The sequence below is a fragment of the Mustelus asterias genome, chromosome 2 (genome assembly GCF_964213995.1).
Source record: "Mustelus asterias chromosome 2, sMusAst1.hap1.1, whole genome shotgun sequence".
NCBI lineage: Eukaryota > Metazoa > Chordata > Chondrichthyes > Carcharhiniformes > Triakidae > Mustelus > Mustelus asterias.
The window spans coordinates 125502734-125518781 of NC_135802.1; the positions used below are offsets into that span (position 1 = coordinate 125502734).

A 16048-nucleotide genomic window follows, 5' to 3' on the forward strand; every position below is an offset into this window, starting at 1 on the left:
GTATAAGTCGCTCATTAGGTCATAGCTACAGTACTGTTTGCAGTTCTGGTCACCACAATATAGGAAGGAAATGATTGCATGATCTACATACTGTTTTTGAACAAAATGAAAGATCTATGTTAAAATTAATTTGCCAGTTTTGTTCTGCTAGCTTATTAATATTTTCTGAGGGAGCTGGAATGGCTCAACGGATAGCAGTCCTGCTTTTGAGCTGGAAGGCCCTGGGTTCAAGTCTCATTCCAGGACTTGGCCACAAGGGAAATAGCCACAGTTGGAGTTACTGCTCACAAGGAGGCAGTGAAACGCCTCAACTGGCTCTGCAGTGAGGGTGTCAGTCCACCGCTCCTGAGGGACTTGTCTTCCCTTTCTTTTGCTGAATAGCTTTGTACTGAAACATTGGATTTCCTGAAATATTGGTAAATAATATGCAATTTCTATAAACAAATATTTTGTGTGACCTTCTTTATTCTGGAGAGAGAGTTTGCCTGAATACAAACCTACTCCCAGCAAGAACAAAATGATCATGGATCAAAAAAATGGATACAATAAATATGAACTGGTATACAATTTATGCCTGTACATAAAAGAATGCCCCATAGCCATGGAAATTTACAATATCAGTGCAACATGTAGTTATTTTTCTTACTATGACACTACACATTGTAAAATGTTTTTTAAAAATTAGTAAGCACAAGCAACTACTGTTTTATTTCACCTGTACAGTTCCTAAGCAAGAAATTTGAAAGGCACAATTGTTTATACAACATGTACAAAAATGGCTGGAGCAGACAAGGAACAATAAGACATCTTTTTCTAAGTTGGTCTTAGTTTACAATTGCACAAACATAATATCTACATCAAAAAAAATGTGCTTTCAGGGAAGAGAGCTTGTTTGGTAAGAAATCATGAAGTTCATTTCTTTTTAAAAGGTCAAGTGATAGCTGCACAAAAAAAGGTCCCGTGAAATGTTTTATGTTGCTATCACTAGTCTGTCTTCGTCATCACTGCTAACGTCGCTGTAATGCACAGTAGCTTGTGTAGTTGCTGCAGACTTCCCTCTGTATTTTTCTGGAGAAATAGTCTGAAGAACAGATTTATTCACCATCTCAGAGTTTTCCTTTAAGTGCCCCAAGTCAGAGTTTGTCACAGCCCTAGCAATTGTTTCATTATTGTGTGCCTCTAGATAACTGGGTTTACTGGAACATATCTCCACTTTGTTAGTTTTATTTGGTTGTCCATGTTTCCAGTCAATAGAATCTGACAAGTCCTTCAGGCTACATGCCTGAATTTGAGGAGAAACCTGAGAGAATAGTGTGCAGGCCACCTGATCAACATTAGCTCCAACGAGAAGGCTAACTGGTGTCTGTTCGGTCCTAGTTGCACAAGGTTTGCTTGTACAGTGCACCTCAATATTTGTTTGACCTTCGGCCCCTGTATTGGTGGATGGAACAAGCGTAGGCAATGTGAATTTCATGATTTGCATACCTGGTACATGAGTTTGTAGGCATGGTGTACATTGAGTCTCTGGGTTTGTGGTCAACACTTGAAGGCCAATAGCATTAACTGAAAGACTTGAAGGGCACATCTTTGGGCCTATATTTGAACTTGTCAAACCCAAAAGGTTTAATGACTCCACGCCTAAAGTGTTAACAGTTTGAAAATTTGAGTTGCTCACATTCTGCAGACTGGATAGGTTTACTTGCCCAATACATGGCAAAAGCTTACTTGCCTCTGAAATATCTAAAGGCTTTATGTTGCCAGCTGTTTCCAAAGTATCTTCGCTAAGAGGGCTCGCTGTCTGGTGAATAGCATCAATAGCTGGGAGAGTAAGTTGCATTGGTCTTGCCTGGATTGGTACAAGAGTGGAGTATGTAGTTAAACTTGCAGGAACTAACTGGATACCACCCACAGGGACCATGCTGTACGGTGCCTTGACCTGCTGCTGAGAGTGAAGAGGCAAGTGGCTGAAGAGATGTAAAGGAGGCTTCATTCCCAACAATCCTTGATGCTCTACCTGCTGCCTTTGTTGCTGACTGTCCAACTTGCATGGGCTAGACACAGGAGAAGTGGATACAAGTAATTCTGCTTTATGCACATGTGGAGGTAGACTGATGGATGAAGGGATCTGCTGGTGAAACATAAAATATAATAAAACTTTCAGTTAGACGTTGGCAAAAGGAGTAACAGAAACCGAAGAGTAATTCCTATTCTTGTTCTAATCTGGAAAGTTTGTGGATGATACTTGGAGCCAATCTTCACTTAGTCCAACATTTATTTACAGAACTGAACCAAACCACAGTTTTAATAAGTGTCTCTTTACATATGCTCAAGTAAAACTCCAATTAATGCTTCCACCTGAAAATAATTAAAAATATTTTTAAAAATACAATTAACAAATTCTAAACCACTATTTTGCAATAATCTTTGATATTTGGATTTATTTGCAGAAGAATCAATGGCCAGTCAGGTTTGAAAAGGTGTTAGAATAGACAGCAGAAAATCCAGACACCAGTGAATAGGTAAAATATTAAAAAGTCTTATTAGTTTCATATGAAAGGTCTGCAAAGGAATAAAATGCTTACTAGACCAAAAAGTCAAAATTTGTAACTCAGTTTTCATTTATCTTTGCAATGATGGAATAGGTCACAATTAATACTTCTTCTTGTATAGAATGGGGAGGGAAAAAATGGACGGAGACAGGCTACCCAATGATTGTCCAGCAACCAAACTGAGAAGTGAGTGCATGTGGATGTCAGATGACAATAGAGGGAACGTTTCCAAAGACGTGGAATTGGAGGATGGGGAGAGTGCGTAGGAATATTGGTATAAATGGCAGTGTGTTGGTTCTTCAATGTATTTCCAACTCCTCCCATTGTTTCTAAAGGTGACAACCTGCAGCAGGAATTGAAACTGGCTAATGAGTCAATTACCAGCTATTTTCTCAAGACAGTGGATTTTCACCAGCACTGCACAGACATACGCATTGTCTGTAACTCATTAATACACAGCAGGTGAGTTCAGAGAGGCAAATCAGAGCAGCATCAAACAATTTGAACTTTAAGTGGGGAAAATGGCAAGCTGGAGGTTATTTGTAGACAGAGGCTTGCCATTGCAGCAGAATGCCTTTGAGACTGCTGTTATTGATGGTGTTTGGGGTGACCAAATGGCTGCCGGTTTATTCAACATTATCCATTTCAATTCATCCTCTTTCTGCCATTCACCTAAAAAGCATTTACACTGCGGACATAGTGAGGCCTTCTTCACCACCCTATCCACCTGTGACTCCACTTTCAAGAAGCTATGAAACTGTACTCCTAGATCTCTTTGTTCTATAACTATGTTCTATGTTCGAGCGGCACGGTAGCACAGTGGTTAGCACTGCTGCTTCACAGCTCCAGGGACCTGGGTTCAATTCCTGGCTTGGGTCACTGTCTGTGTGGAGTTTGCACATTCTCCTCATGTCTGCGTGGGTTTCCTCCGGGTGCTCCGGTTTCCTCCCACAGTCCAAAGATGTGCGGGTTAGGTTGATTGGCCATGATAAAAATTGCCCCTTAGTTTCCTAAGATGCGTAGGTTAGAGGGATTAGTGGATAAAATATGTAGGGATATGGGGGTAGGGCCTGGGTGGGATTGTGGTCAGTGCAGACTCGATAGGCCGAATGGCCTCTTTCTGCACTGTAGGGTTCTATGATCTATGATCTAACTCTCCCCAATGATCTACCAGGAGGGGACATGAGAAGTCTTTGGCAGGTCGGATCAAGGAAAACCCTAAAGCTTTCTATAGGTATGTCAGGAATAAAAGAATGATTAGGGCCAGTCAAGGACAGTAGTGGGAAGTTGTGCGTGAAGTCCGAAGAGATAGGAGAGGCGCTAAATGAATATTTTTCGTCAGTATTCACACAGGAAAAAGACAATGTTGTCGAAGAGAATACTGAGATACAGGCTATTAGACTAGACGGGAGGCTAAACCTGTTGGACTTTAACCTGGTGTTGTGAGACTTCTTACTGTGCTTACCCCAGTCCAACGCCAGCATCTCCACATCATGACTACAGGAATAGTGCCAGAAGACTGGAGGATAGCAAATGTTGTCCCCTTGTTCAAGAAGGGGAGTAGAGACAACCCTGGTAATTATAGACCAGTGAGCCTTACTTCTGTTATGGGCAAAGTTTTGGAAAGGATTATAAGCGATAGGATTTATAATCATCTAGAAAGGAACAATTTGATTAGGGATAGTCAATACGGTTTTGTGAAAGGTAGGTCGTGCCTCACAAACCTTATTGAGTTCTTTGAGAAGGTGACCAAAGAGGTGGATGAGGGTAAAGCGGTTGATGTGGTGTATATGGATTTCAGCAAAGCGTTTGATAAGGTTCCCCACGGTAAGCTATTGCAGAAAATACAGAGGCATGGGATTGAGGGTGATTTTGCGGTTTGGATCAGAAATTGGCCAGCTGTAAGAAGACAGAGGGTGGTGGTTGATGGGAAATGTTCATCCTGGAGTTCAGTTACTAGTGGTGTACTGCAAGGATCTGTTTTGGGGCCACTGCTGTTTGTCATTTTTATAAATGACCTGGATGAGGACGTAGAAGGCTGGGTTAGTAAATTTGCGGATGACAGTAAAGTCGGTGGAGTTGTGGACAGTGCGGAAGGATGTTGCAGGTTACAGAGGGACATAGATAAGTTGCAGAGTTGGGCTGAGAGGTGGAAAATGGAGTTTAATGCGGAAGAGTGTGAGGTGATTCACTTTGGAAGGAGTAACAGGATTACAGAGTACTGGGCTAATGGTAAGATACTTGGTAGCGTGGATGAACAGAGAGATCTCGGTGTCCATGTGCATAGATCCCTGAAAGTTGGCACCCAGGTTGATAGGGTTGTTAAGAAGGCGTACGGTGTGTTACCTTTTATTAGTAGAGGGATTGAGTTTCGGAGCCATGAGGTCATGTTGCAGCTGTACAAAACTCTGGTGTGGCCGCACTTGGAGTATTGCGTACAGTTCTGGTTGCCGCATTATAGGAAGGATGTGGAAGCATTGGAAAGGGTGCAGAGGAGATTTACCAGGATGTTGCCTGGTATGGTGGGAAGGTCTTAGGAGGAAAGGCTGAGTGACTTGAGGCTGTTTTTGTTAGAGAGAAGGTGGTTAAGAGGTGACTTAATAGAGGCATACAAGATGATCAGAGGATTAGATAGGGTGGACAGTGAGAGCCTTTTTCCTCGGATGGTGATGGCTCGCACGAGGGGACATAGCTTTAAATTGAGGGGTGATAGATATAGGACAGATGTCAGAGGTAGGTTCTTTATTCAGAGAGTAGTAAGGGCGTGGAATGTCCTGCCTGCAACAGTAGTGGGCTCGTCAACATTAAGGGCATTTAAAGGGTCATTGGATAAACATATGGATGATATTGGAATACTATAAGTTAGATGGGCTTTAGATTGGTTTCACAGGTCGGCGCAACATTGAGGGCCGAAGGGCCTGTACTGCGCTGTAATGTTCTATGTTCTATTAACTAAGTAGGTCCTGCCCTGATTCGATCTACCAAAATGCATCACCTCACATTTATCTAAATTAAACTCCATCTGCCTTTCATCAGCCCACTGGCCCAATTGATCAAGATTATCTTGAGGCTATGCCCCCATGTTTTAGATTCCCTGACCAACGGAAACAATCTCTCAGCGTCTGCTCTATCAAATCTCTGTTGATACTGATATGTTGCTGTCACATTGCCCATAAGTTTCCACTGATGTATAAAATCTGACCCTTGATGTCAGTACAGGTCTGAAGATTTGTACTTGTATTCCAATGATGTGGAGTTGTTGGCATTGGATTGGGGTAGTCTCACAACACCAGGTTAAAGTCCAACAGGTTTATTTGGTAGCACGAGGTTTCGGATGAAGGAGCAGCGTTCCAAAAGCTTGTATTCCAATGGCATTGTTTACCAGTCCTTCTGAAGTTGTACACTTTGGCACTGCTTTTGAATTAGTTTCCAATCTAGTTGCTCCACATGGAGTCAAAGTTCTAATATACCCTCCTTTAGGAAAATCAAAACTAACATGGTGAGTAATTGACAAGAAATCATTACCATCCAGCAGTGTGCATCGAAGGAAGAATTTTAGTCTTTTGTTTTAAATTAATAATCAGAAGTAAAGAGATGTATTAAACATTTTATGCTCCTATTCATCTTGCTATGAATTATAAAATCTTGTACATTCTGTAATATTACAATGCATGGGCAGATAGAAAAGGGCAGTTTCTGTTTTAATTATTGCTTGACCATTGTTACTTGAGCATTTAGATTCATATCTAAAGAATGTCAGGACATTAAATCCCTTCACTTGGCACATAATTTTCATATATTCAAGTGAACTGAATCAGTACACTGAAATGAATTATGAGGTAAGGCACTCAAGGGAATACAAAAATGAATATAACCTAATTTTAGGAATCATTTAGATGTCAAACAATAGACAAAGCTCAAACATTTTGTGTCTGTGTATAAAGTGTAAACATGGCCACTTGTTCTCATTTTCCTGCTCTATTGTCAGTACTCTGGCAAATTCCACTGATAGATCCAGAGTCTTTGTTCTTCACAATCCAAGTGCCAGAACCTGACAGACTGGTGCTTTCACAGATGCAAGTCATAGTCATAGAGGTTTACAGCATGGAAACATACCCTTCGGCCCAACTTGTCCATGCCTCCCTTTTTTTTTAAACCCCCTAAGCAAGTACCAATTGCCCGCATTTGGCTCATATCCCTCTATACCCATCTTACCCATATAACTGTCTAAACGCTTTTTAAAAGACAAAGTTGTACCCACCTCTACTTCTGGATCCTTTTGTATCTCTTCCCTCTCACCTCAAACCTATGCCCTCTAGTTTTAGATTCCCCTACCTTTGGGAAAAGATATTGACTATCTAGCTGATCTATGCCCCTCACTATTTTATAGACCTCTGTAAGATCATCCCTCAGCCTTCTATGCTCCAGAGAAAAAAATCCCAGTCTCTCCAGCCTCTCCTTATAACTCAAACCATCAAATCCCGGTAGCATCCTAGTTAATCTCTTCTGCACTTTTTCTAGCTTAAGAATATCCTTTCTATAATAGGGTGACCAGAACTGTACACAGTATTCCAAGTGTGGCCTTACCAATGTCCCAAATCCTGTATTCAATGTTCTGACCAATGAAACCAAGCATGCTGAATGCCCTCTTCACCATCCTGTCCACTTTCAAGGAGCTATGAACCTGTACCCCTAGATCTCTTTGTTCTGTAACTCTCCCCAACGCCCTATCATTAACTGAATAAGTTCTGCCCTGGTTCAATCTACCAAAATGCATCACCTCGCATTTATCTAAATTAAACTCCATCTGCCATACAAGCAAGGAACATAGTACATATTGTGTACGTGGAAGAATCTGTCGCAAGATGAAGATTATGTAGTGTCAGTATGCATTGCTATAGGTAGTATTTCTGACAGAAATATACAGTTGCTCAAAGCTTAAATTAGTGCTTTGGTCCAATCATAATGATTCTTCATTGGCCATTTATTTCCATCTACGTTTGGTGAATGTGAGCATTTCTCTACTGTTCCCTTCATATTTACACCTTATTGTAATACTCCTTCGCTGACTAGTTAGCTGTGCATTTTTTCCCAACAATTTTCTTTCCTCTCCTGAAAATATTGAACTCTCCCTGATTAGATTGTGACCATTAATAGTGCAGGGACTATAGGGGAGGAATTGGGGCTGCATGGCCCATTTTAGGGTAACAGCCTCATTACCAATGCTCTACAATTGCAGACAGGAAATTGGATGCCTCCTGCCCGAGGCCTCCCACAAGACCAATATTGGGCAACTCAGAAACCTTCCCAACGCAAAGAGAAAGATAAATTGGGATGGAATTTGACAGTGATGCAGGTTATATTTTTTTCCTTACCAATTGGGCATGATTTGGAAGAAGGTGTAACTGGTGTAATCAGCAAGTTTGCGGATGACACGAAGATGGCTGGACTTGCGGATAGCGAAGAGCATTGTCGGGCAATACAGCAGGATATAGATAGGCTGGGAAATTGGGCGGAGAGGTGGCAGATGGAGTTTAATCCGGATAAATAGGGCGGCACGGTAGCACAGTGGTTAGCACTGCTGTTTCACAGCTCCAGGGACCTGGGTTCGATTCCCGGCTTGGGTCACTGTCTGTGTGGGGTTTGCACATTCTCTTCGTGTCTGTGGGGTTTCCTCCGGGAGCTCCGGTTTCCTCCCACAATCCAAAGATGTGCGGGTTAGGTTGATTGGCTATGCTAAAATTGCCCCTTAGTGTCCTGGGATGCATAGATTAGAGGGATTAGTGGGTAAAATATATGGGGGTAGGGCCTGGGTGGGATTGTGGTCAGTGCAGACTCGATGGGCCGAATGGCCTCTTTCTGTACTGTAGGGTTTCTATGATTTCTAAATGCGAAGTGATGCATTTTGGAAAAAATAATGTAGGGAGGAGTTATACAATAAATGGCAGAGTCATCAGGAGTATAGAAACACAGAGGGACCTAGGTGTGCAAGTCCACAAATCCTTGAAGGTGGCAACACAGGTGGAGATGGTGGTGAAGAAGGCATATGGTATGCTTGCCTTTATAGGACGGGGTATAGAGTATAAAAGCTGGAGTCTGATGATGCAGCTGTATAGAACGCTGGTTAGGCCACATTTGGAGCACTGCGTCCAGTTCTGGTCGCCGCACTACCAGAAGGACGTGGAGGCGTTAGAAAGAGTGCAGAGAAGGTTTACCAGGATGTTGCCTGGTATGGAGGGTCTTAGCTATGAGGAGAGATTGGGTAAACTGGGGTTGTTCTCCCTGGAAAGACGGAGAATGAGGGGAGATCTAATAGAGGTGTACAAGATTATGAAGGGTATAGATAGGGTGAACAGTGGGAAGCTTTTTCCCACGTCGGAGGTGACGATCACGAGGGGTCACGGGCTCAAGGTGAGAGGGGCAAAGTATAACTCAGATATCAGAGGGACGTTGTTTTTACACAGAGGGTGGTGGGGGCCTGGAATGCGCTGCCAACTAGGGTGGTGGAGGCAGGCACGCTGACATCGTTTAAGACTTACCTGGATAGTCACATGAGCAGCCTGGGAATGGAGGGATACAAACGATTGGTCTAGTTGGACCAAGGAGCGGCACAGGCTTGGAGGGCCGAAGGGCCTGTTTCCTGTGCTGTACCGTTCTTTGTTCAATGGAGCAATCAGAGATAAAATGACAATACTCACCTTTTGCACCTTTCTCTGTAAAAACTGAGGCACATATTTCTTTATTGCCTTCATATCAGATCTCATTCACCCATCGCCCTTGTGATCGTTTATCTAAATTGGCTCCCTTTTAAGCCGTATCTCAATTATCTTCCTAGTTTTCAAATCCCTCCATGGCCACTTCCTATCTATGTAATCCTCTCTAGCCACAAAACATCTGGGCGGCACGATGGTGCAGTGGTTAACACTCCTGCCTCACAGTGCCAGGGACTCGGGTTTAATTCCAGCCTTGGGTGACTGCGTGGAATTTGCACATCCTCCCCATGTTTGCATCGATTTCCTCCAGGTGCTCTGGTTTCCTCCCAAGGTCCAAAGATGTGCAGGTTGGGTGGATTGGCCATGCTAAATTGCCCCTTAGGAGTGTCCAAAGATGTATAGGTTAGAGGAATTCGTGATGCGTTCTGTGAATAGGGCGGGGAGATGGGCCTGGGTGAGAGTTGGTGCCGACTTGATGGGCCAAATCTGCACTGGAGGGATTCTATGAGATACCTGTGCTGCTCTAATTCTGGCCTCTCGAGCATCCTTGATTTTAATTTCTCCACCATCGTCTAACGGAGTCACTAGGTTTAGTTTTCATGTCTTTAGCATTACACTAGAATGTTGTCATAGTGTAAGCTATGTCCAGTGTGCTCAGCCGCCTCGTAATGTCATGCGGAATTGGCTGGACACTAGTGTCTACGATGGTAGACACCTCAAAGGACTGTCTACTCTGCATTTTTGGCTGAAAAGACTTGTAAACATTTAAACATATTATTGTTTACACTCTTTTTCACTGAAGGAATGTTATAGAGAACTTCCAGTTCTCTTACGCCAGTACTGGAACTAGAAGAACAGATGTAGCTGGAATGTACTGCACCTGAACCAGGCTGAAAACAAGGTCCTAGAAGAATGGATAAATAGCACTGCAGAAAGAATGTTAAACTAGTAAATTGGGTGGCAGGTTTGAGATAATATAAAGTAATCTAATTAAGGATAAGAAAAAAAAGAGATGAGAGCCAAGTCAGATGACAAATAACAATTACACAGGGAACAGAAAATACGGACACATGGGATTGAGGGTGATTTAGTGGTTTGGATCAGGAATTGGCTAGCTGTAAGAAAACAAAGGGTGGTGGTTGATGGGAAATATTCATCCTGGAGTTCAGTTACTAGTGGTGTACCGCAAGGATCTGTTTTGGGGCCACTGCTGTTTGTCATTTTTATTAATGACTTGGATGAGGGCGTGGAAGGATGGATTAGTAAATTTGCGGATGACACTAAAGTCGGTGGAGTTGTAGACAGTGCGGAGGGAAGTGGCAGGTTACAGAGGGACATAGATAAGCTGCAGAGCTGGGCTGACGTGTGGCAAATGGAGTTTAATGTGGAAAAGTGTGAGGGGATTCACTTTGGAAGGAGTAACAGGAATACAGAGTACTGGGCTAATGGTAAGATACTTGGTAGTGTGGATGAACAGAGGGATCTGGGTGTCCATGTGCATAGATCCCTGAAAGTTGGCACCCAGGTTGATAGGGTTGTTAAGAAGGCATACGGTGTGTTAGCTTTTATTGGTAGAGGGATTGAGTTTCGGAGCTAGGAGGTCATGCTGCAACTGTACAAAACTCTGGTGCGGCCGCATTTGGAGTATTGCGTACAGTTCTGGTCGCCGTGTTATAGGAAAGATGTGGAAGTGTTGGAAAGGGTGCAGAGGAGATTTACCAGAATGTTGCCTGGTATGGTGGGAAAATCGTATGAAGAAAGGCTGAGGGGCTTGAGGTTGTTTTCGTTAGACAGAAGAAGGTTAAGAGGTGACTTAATAGAGGCATACAAGATGATCAGAGGATTAGATAGGGTGGATAGTGAGAGCCTTTTTCCTCGGATGGTGTTGGCTAGCACGAGGGGACATAGCTTAAAATTGAGGGGTGGGAGATATAGGACAGATGTTAGAGGTAGGTTCTTTACTCAGAGAGTAGTAAGGGCGTGGAATGCCCTGCCTGCAGCAGTAGTGGACTCGTCAACAAAGAACAAAGAACAAAGAACAATACAGCACAGGAACAGGCCCTTCGGCCCTCCAAGCCCGCGCCGCTCCCCGGTCCAGGATTGAATCCTGAATCCAGGATCCCCACCCAATTTTCCAGCCTATCTACATACCAATATCCTATCCACCGAGCTGTCCCTCACAGCTACGATGCTTTGTTCATTACAACCTATTAACTTACCCCCACCCCCCCATTCCAGACCATGTGATCTCCAGGGAGAGGCGAAAACCCAGAGTGAAAAACCCCAGGGCCAATATGGGGAAAAAAAAATCTGGGAAATTCCTCTCCGACCCCCTGAGGCGATCGAAACGAGTCCAGGAGATCACAATGGCCCCGATCGGAAAATGCTTCCCAACCCTAGTCATTTCCACTTCCACGAACACCATATGAATCCCCTGCCCCCGAGACAGGTTCCCAACTATCCGCAGTCTCACTCTGTACTGGCACCAGCAAGATGATCGTAGAATGAAGCCTTGAAACGAGAAACCAGGAACAATTAGCCCGCGCCGCTCCCTGGTCCAAACTAGATCACTCTTTTGTATCCCTCCATTCCCACTCCGTTCATATAGCTGTCTAGATAAGTCTTAAACGTTCCCAGTGTGTCCGCCTCCACCACCTTGCCCGGCAACACATTCCAGGCCCCCACGACCCTCTGTGTGAAATATGTCCTTCTGATATCTGTGTTAAACCTCCCCCCCTTCACCTTGAACCTATGACCCCTCGTGAACGTCACCACCGACCCGGGGAAAAGCTTCCCACCGTTCACCCTATCTATGCCTTTCATAATTTTATACACCTCTATTAAGTCTCCCCTCATCCTCCGTCTTTCCAAGGAGAACAACCCCAGTTTCCCCAATCTCTCCTCATAACCAAGCCCCTCCATACCAGGCAACATCCTGGTAAACCTCCTCTGTACTCTCTCCAAAGCCTCCACGTCCTTCTGGTAGTGTGGCGACCAGAACTGGACGCAGTATTCCAAATGCGGCCGAACCAACGTTCTATACATCTGCAACATCAGACCCCAACTTTTATACTCTATGCCCCGTCCTATAAAGGCAAGCATGCCATATGCCTTCTTCACCACCTTCTCCACCTGTGACGTCACCTTCAAAGATCTGTGGACTTGCACACCCAGGTCCCTCTGCGTCTCTACACCCTTTATGGTTCTTCCATTTATCGTGTAGCTCCTCCCTACATTATTCCCACCAAAATGCATCACTTCGCATTTATCAGGATTGAACTCCATCTGCCATTTCCTTGCCCAAATTTCCAGCCTATCTATATCCTTCTGTAGCCTCTGACAATGTTCCTCACTATCTGCAAGTCCTGCCAGTTTTGTGTCGTCCGCAAACTTACTGATCACCCCAGTTACTCCTTCTTCCAGATCATTTATATAAATCACAAACAGCAGAGGTCCCAATACAGAGCCCTGCGGTACACCACTAGTCACAGGCCTCCAGCCGGAAAAAGACCCTTCCACTACCACCCTCTGTCTTCTATGACCAAGCCAGTTCTCCACCCATCTAGCCACCTCCCCCTTTATCCCATGGGATCCAACCTTTCTCACTAGCCTACCATGAGGGACTTTGTCAAACGCTTTACTAAAGTCCATATAGACAACATCCACGGCCCTTCCTTCGTCAACCATTTTGGTCACTTCTTCAAAAAACACCACCAGGTTCGTGAGGCATGACCTCCCTCTCACAAAACCATGTTGACTATCGTTAATGAGTTTATTCCTTTCTAAATGTGCATACATCCTATCTTTAAGAATCTTCTCCAACAACTTCCCCACCACGGACGTCAAGCTCACCGGCCTATAATTACCCGGGTTATCCTTCCTACCCTTCTTAAATAACGGGACCACATTGGCTATCCTCCAATCCTCTGGGACCTCACCTGTGTCCAGTGACGAGACAAAGATTTGCGTCAGAGGCCCAACTATTTCACCTCTCGTCTCCCTGAGCAGCCTTGGATAGATTCCATCAGGCCCTGGGGATTTGTCAGTCTTTATATTCTCTAACAAACCTAACACTTCCTCCTTTGTAATGGAGATTTTCTCCAACGGTTCAACACTCCCCTCCGAGACACTCCCAGTCAACACATTCCTCTCCTTAGTGAATACCGACGCAAAGTATTCATTTAGGATCTCCCCTACCTCTTTGGGCTCCAAGCATAAGTCCCCACTTTTGTCCCTGACACGTTAAGAGCATTCAAATGGCTATTGGATAAACATATGGATGATATTGGAATAGTGTAGATTAGAGGGGCTTTAGATTGGTACCACTGGTCGGCGCAACATCGAGGGCCGAAGGGCCTGTACTGCGCTGTAATGTTCTATGTTCTATTATAAGAGCTAACAATGAAATACCGGATAACTAAATTGCATGAGCAACAGAATGAGGCAACAGGATGAAAAACGTAGGATAACAACTACAGACCAGGCAAGGTTGGCAAGTAAATATTTTAAGCAATTTATACCAATAAAGGATAAGGAAAGAAGAAGGAGTGTTTGGGCAGCTTTGTTAATGCGAAATAAGAATGTCACAGTAAGAAAGGACATAATTAACAAGGAGAAACAAAATCCATGGGGATAAAGGAAGAGATTGAATACAATATTAAACCACCTAATAGGGGAGAAAATGTACAATAAAAAATGCAGAATCATCATCATGGAGGATTTCAACTGCCCAAATAAACTGTCAGCGGAGGCAGAGAAGGGGTTTTGTCTGTATGTTTGCCCCCATATGTTGAAACTACTGATAGACCGAGCAATCAGAACTTAACTGATGCAACTGCGAGAAGCATGGGAGAACATGCAGGGAGCAGTGATCACAAGAAAATTAGGTTTTAAATGATGGTTGAGAGGGATATAGATAAAAACATAGGAAATGAGACCATTTGACCCCTTGAACCCACTCCACTATTCAGTAAGGTATAATTCATCTGATCATGGCCTCACCTCCACCTTCCTGCCTGCTGCCGATAATCCTGGATCCCTTTGAGATCAGTAATCGATGAAACCCTGCATTGAATGTATTCCATGATTCAGCTTCTTAGGGGTCACAATCTCACAATAAAGGGTTGTCTATTTAGGATTAAGATAAGCAGAAATTTCAATGGGTTGTGAATATTTGGAATTCTCTACCCCAGAGAGCTGTGGATGTTCTCTTCACTATACCAAGGCAAAGGTCAATATATTGAGGATAAGGCGAGTGTGAAGTTGAGGTAGAAGATCAGCCATGATTAGCCATGATTGTCCTCATTGTTCATCCATAGCGAGGCAAAGAGGAGTGATTTGTTGCAGGAGTCTGGGATAAGAGGTCGACTTTTAACATTACTTTATTTGTGGGCTTTATTTTTTAAAACTTTAAAGTACAAACAGGAAGTAGCTGCGGGGTACTGTGGGAAGGATGTAGGTTTTTTCTTTCAGCGCGGGAGGGTTAAGAGCAGGCCGCACTACCCAGCAGGCAGCGTCGTTAGTGGGCAGCGGAGTGAGCAGGTAGCAGAGTGAGGGCTGAAGGGCTTTGGCTCAACGGGCTTAGTCGGAAACGGGAGACGCATGTTAGGTTCATCTCGTAGTTTTACCAGTGTACTTGAAGAAAGGGGAATTATGAGTGAAAGTCCAGTTTGCTGTTCTCGGTGTCGGATGTGGGAGTTCCTGGAGTCAGTTAGCCTCCCGGACGTCCATATGTGCGCCGGTTGCATCGAACTGCAGCTCCTAAGGGACCGTGTTACAGTACTGGAGCTGCGGCTCGATGACCTTCGTCTGGTCAGGGAAAATGAGGAGCTGATAGATAGGAGTTACAGGCAGGTGGTCACACCGGGGCCACCAGAGGAAGACACGTGGGTCACAGTTAGGAAGGGGAAAGGTCAGGGACCAGAGAGTACCCCGGTGGCTGTGCCCCTTAAAAATAAGTACTCCTGTTTGAGTGCTGTTGGGGGGGAGCAGCCTACCTGGGGGGAGCAACAGTGGCCGTGCCTCTGGCACAGAGTCCGGCCCAGCAGCTCAGAAGGGTAGGAAAAGGGAGGATGAGCAAACTGACCAGGGTACAGGGAGCCGTTCAAGTGGGGAGAGAAAAAAGAAATGTAGTAGAAATTGGGGATAGTACACTTTTGGATGCTGTTGTGGGGGACGACTTAGCAGGGGTAAGCCATGGTGTACAGGTCACTGGCTCAGAGTCTGTCCTTGTTGCTCAGAAGGGTAGGGGAGAGGAGTAGAGGATTAGTCATTGGGGACTCCATAGTTAAAGGGACAGATAGGAGATTCTGTGGGAACGAGAGGGACTCGCGGTTGGTGTGTTGCCTCCCAGGAGCCAGAGTCCATGATGTCTCGGATCGTGTTTTCGAAATCCTTAAGGGGGAGCGGGACCAGCCCCAAGTTGTAGTTCACATAGGCACTCAAGATATAGGTAGGAAAAGGCCTGGGGATGGAAGGCAGAAATTCAGGGAGTTAGGGTGGAAGCTTAGGGCTAGAACAAACAAAGTTGTTATCTCTGGTTTGTTACCCGTGCCACGTGATAGTGAGGAGAGGAATAGGGAGAGAGAGCAGTTGAACACGTGGTTACAGGGATGGTGCAGGAGGGAGGGTTTCAGATACCTGGACAATTGGAGCTTTTTCTGGGGTAGGTGGGACCTCTACAAACAGGATGGTCTGCACCTGAACCGGAGGGGTACCAATATCTTGGGGGGGAAATTTGCTAATGCTCTTCGGGAGGGTTTAAACTAATTCAGCAGGGGGGTGGGT

The 16048-nt window shown here is 44.5% G+C and overlaps 1 protein-coding gene across 7 annotated transcripts in view; it reads right to left on the bottom strand.

Moving 5' to 3' along the window:
* Positions 1 to 451: 451 nt before the first annotated feature.
* The window catches only part of hivep1 (HIVEP zinc finger 1), a 326912-nt gene continuing 311315 nt past the window's right edge, over positions 452 to 16048 (bottom strand). For 5 of the 7 annotated variants that reach the window (XM_078241026.1, XM_078241018.1, XM_078241037.1 and 2 more), the window contains one exon: positions 452 to 2128. In XM_078241026.1, the coding sequence (XP_078097152.1) occupies positions 971 to 2128 (1158 nt within the window). In that variant the 3' untranslated portion in view covers positions 452 to 970. The remainder of the gene's footprint in view (positions 2129 to 16048) is intronic. The other 2 variants (XM_078241051.1, XM_078241030.1) reach the window with 1 other exon arrangement.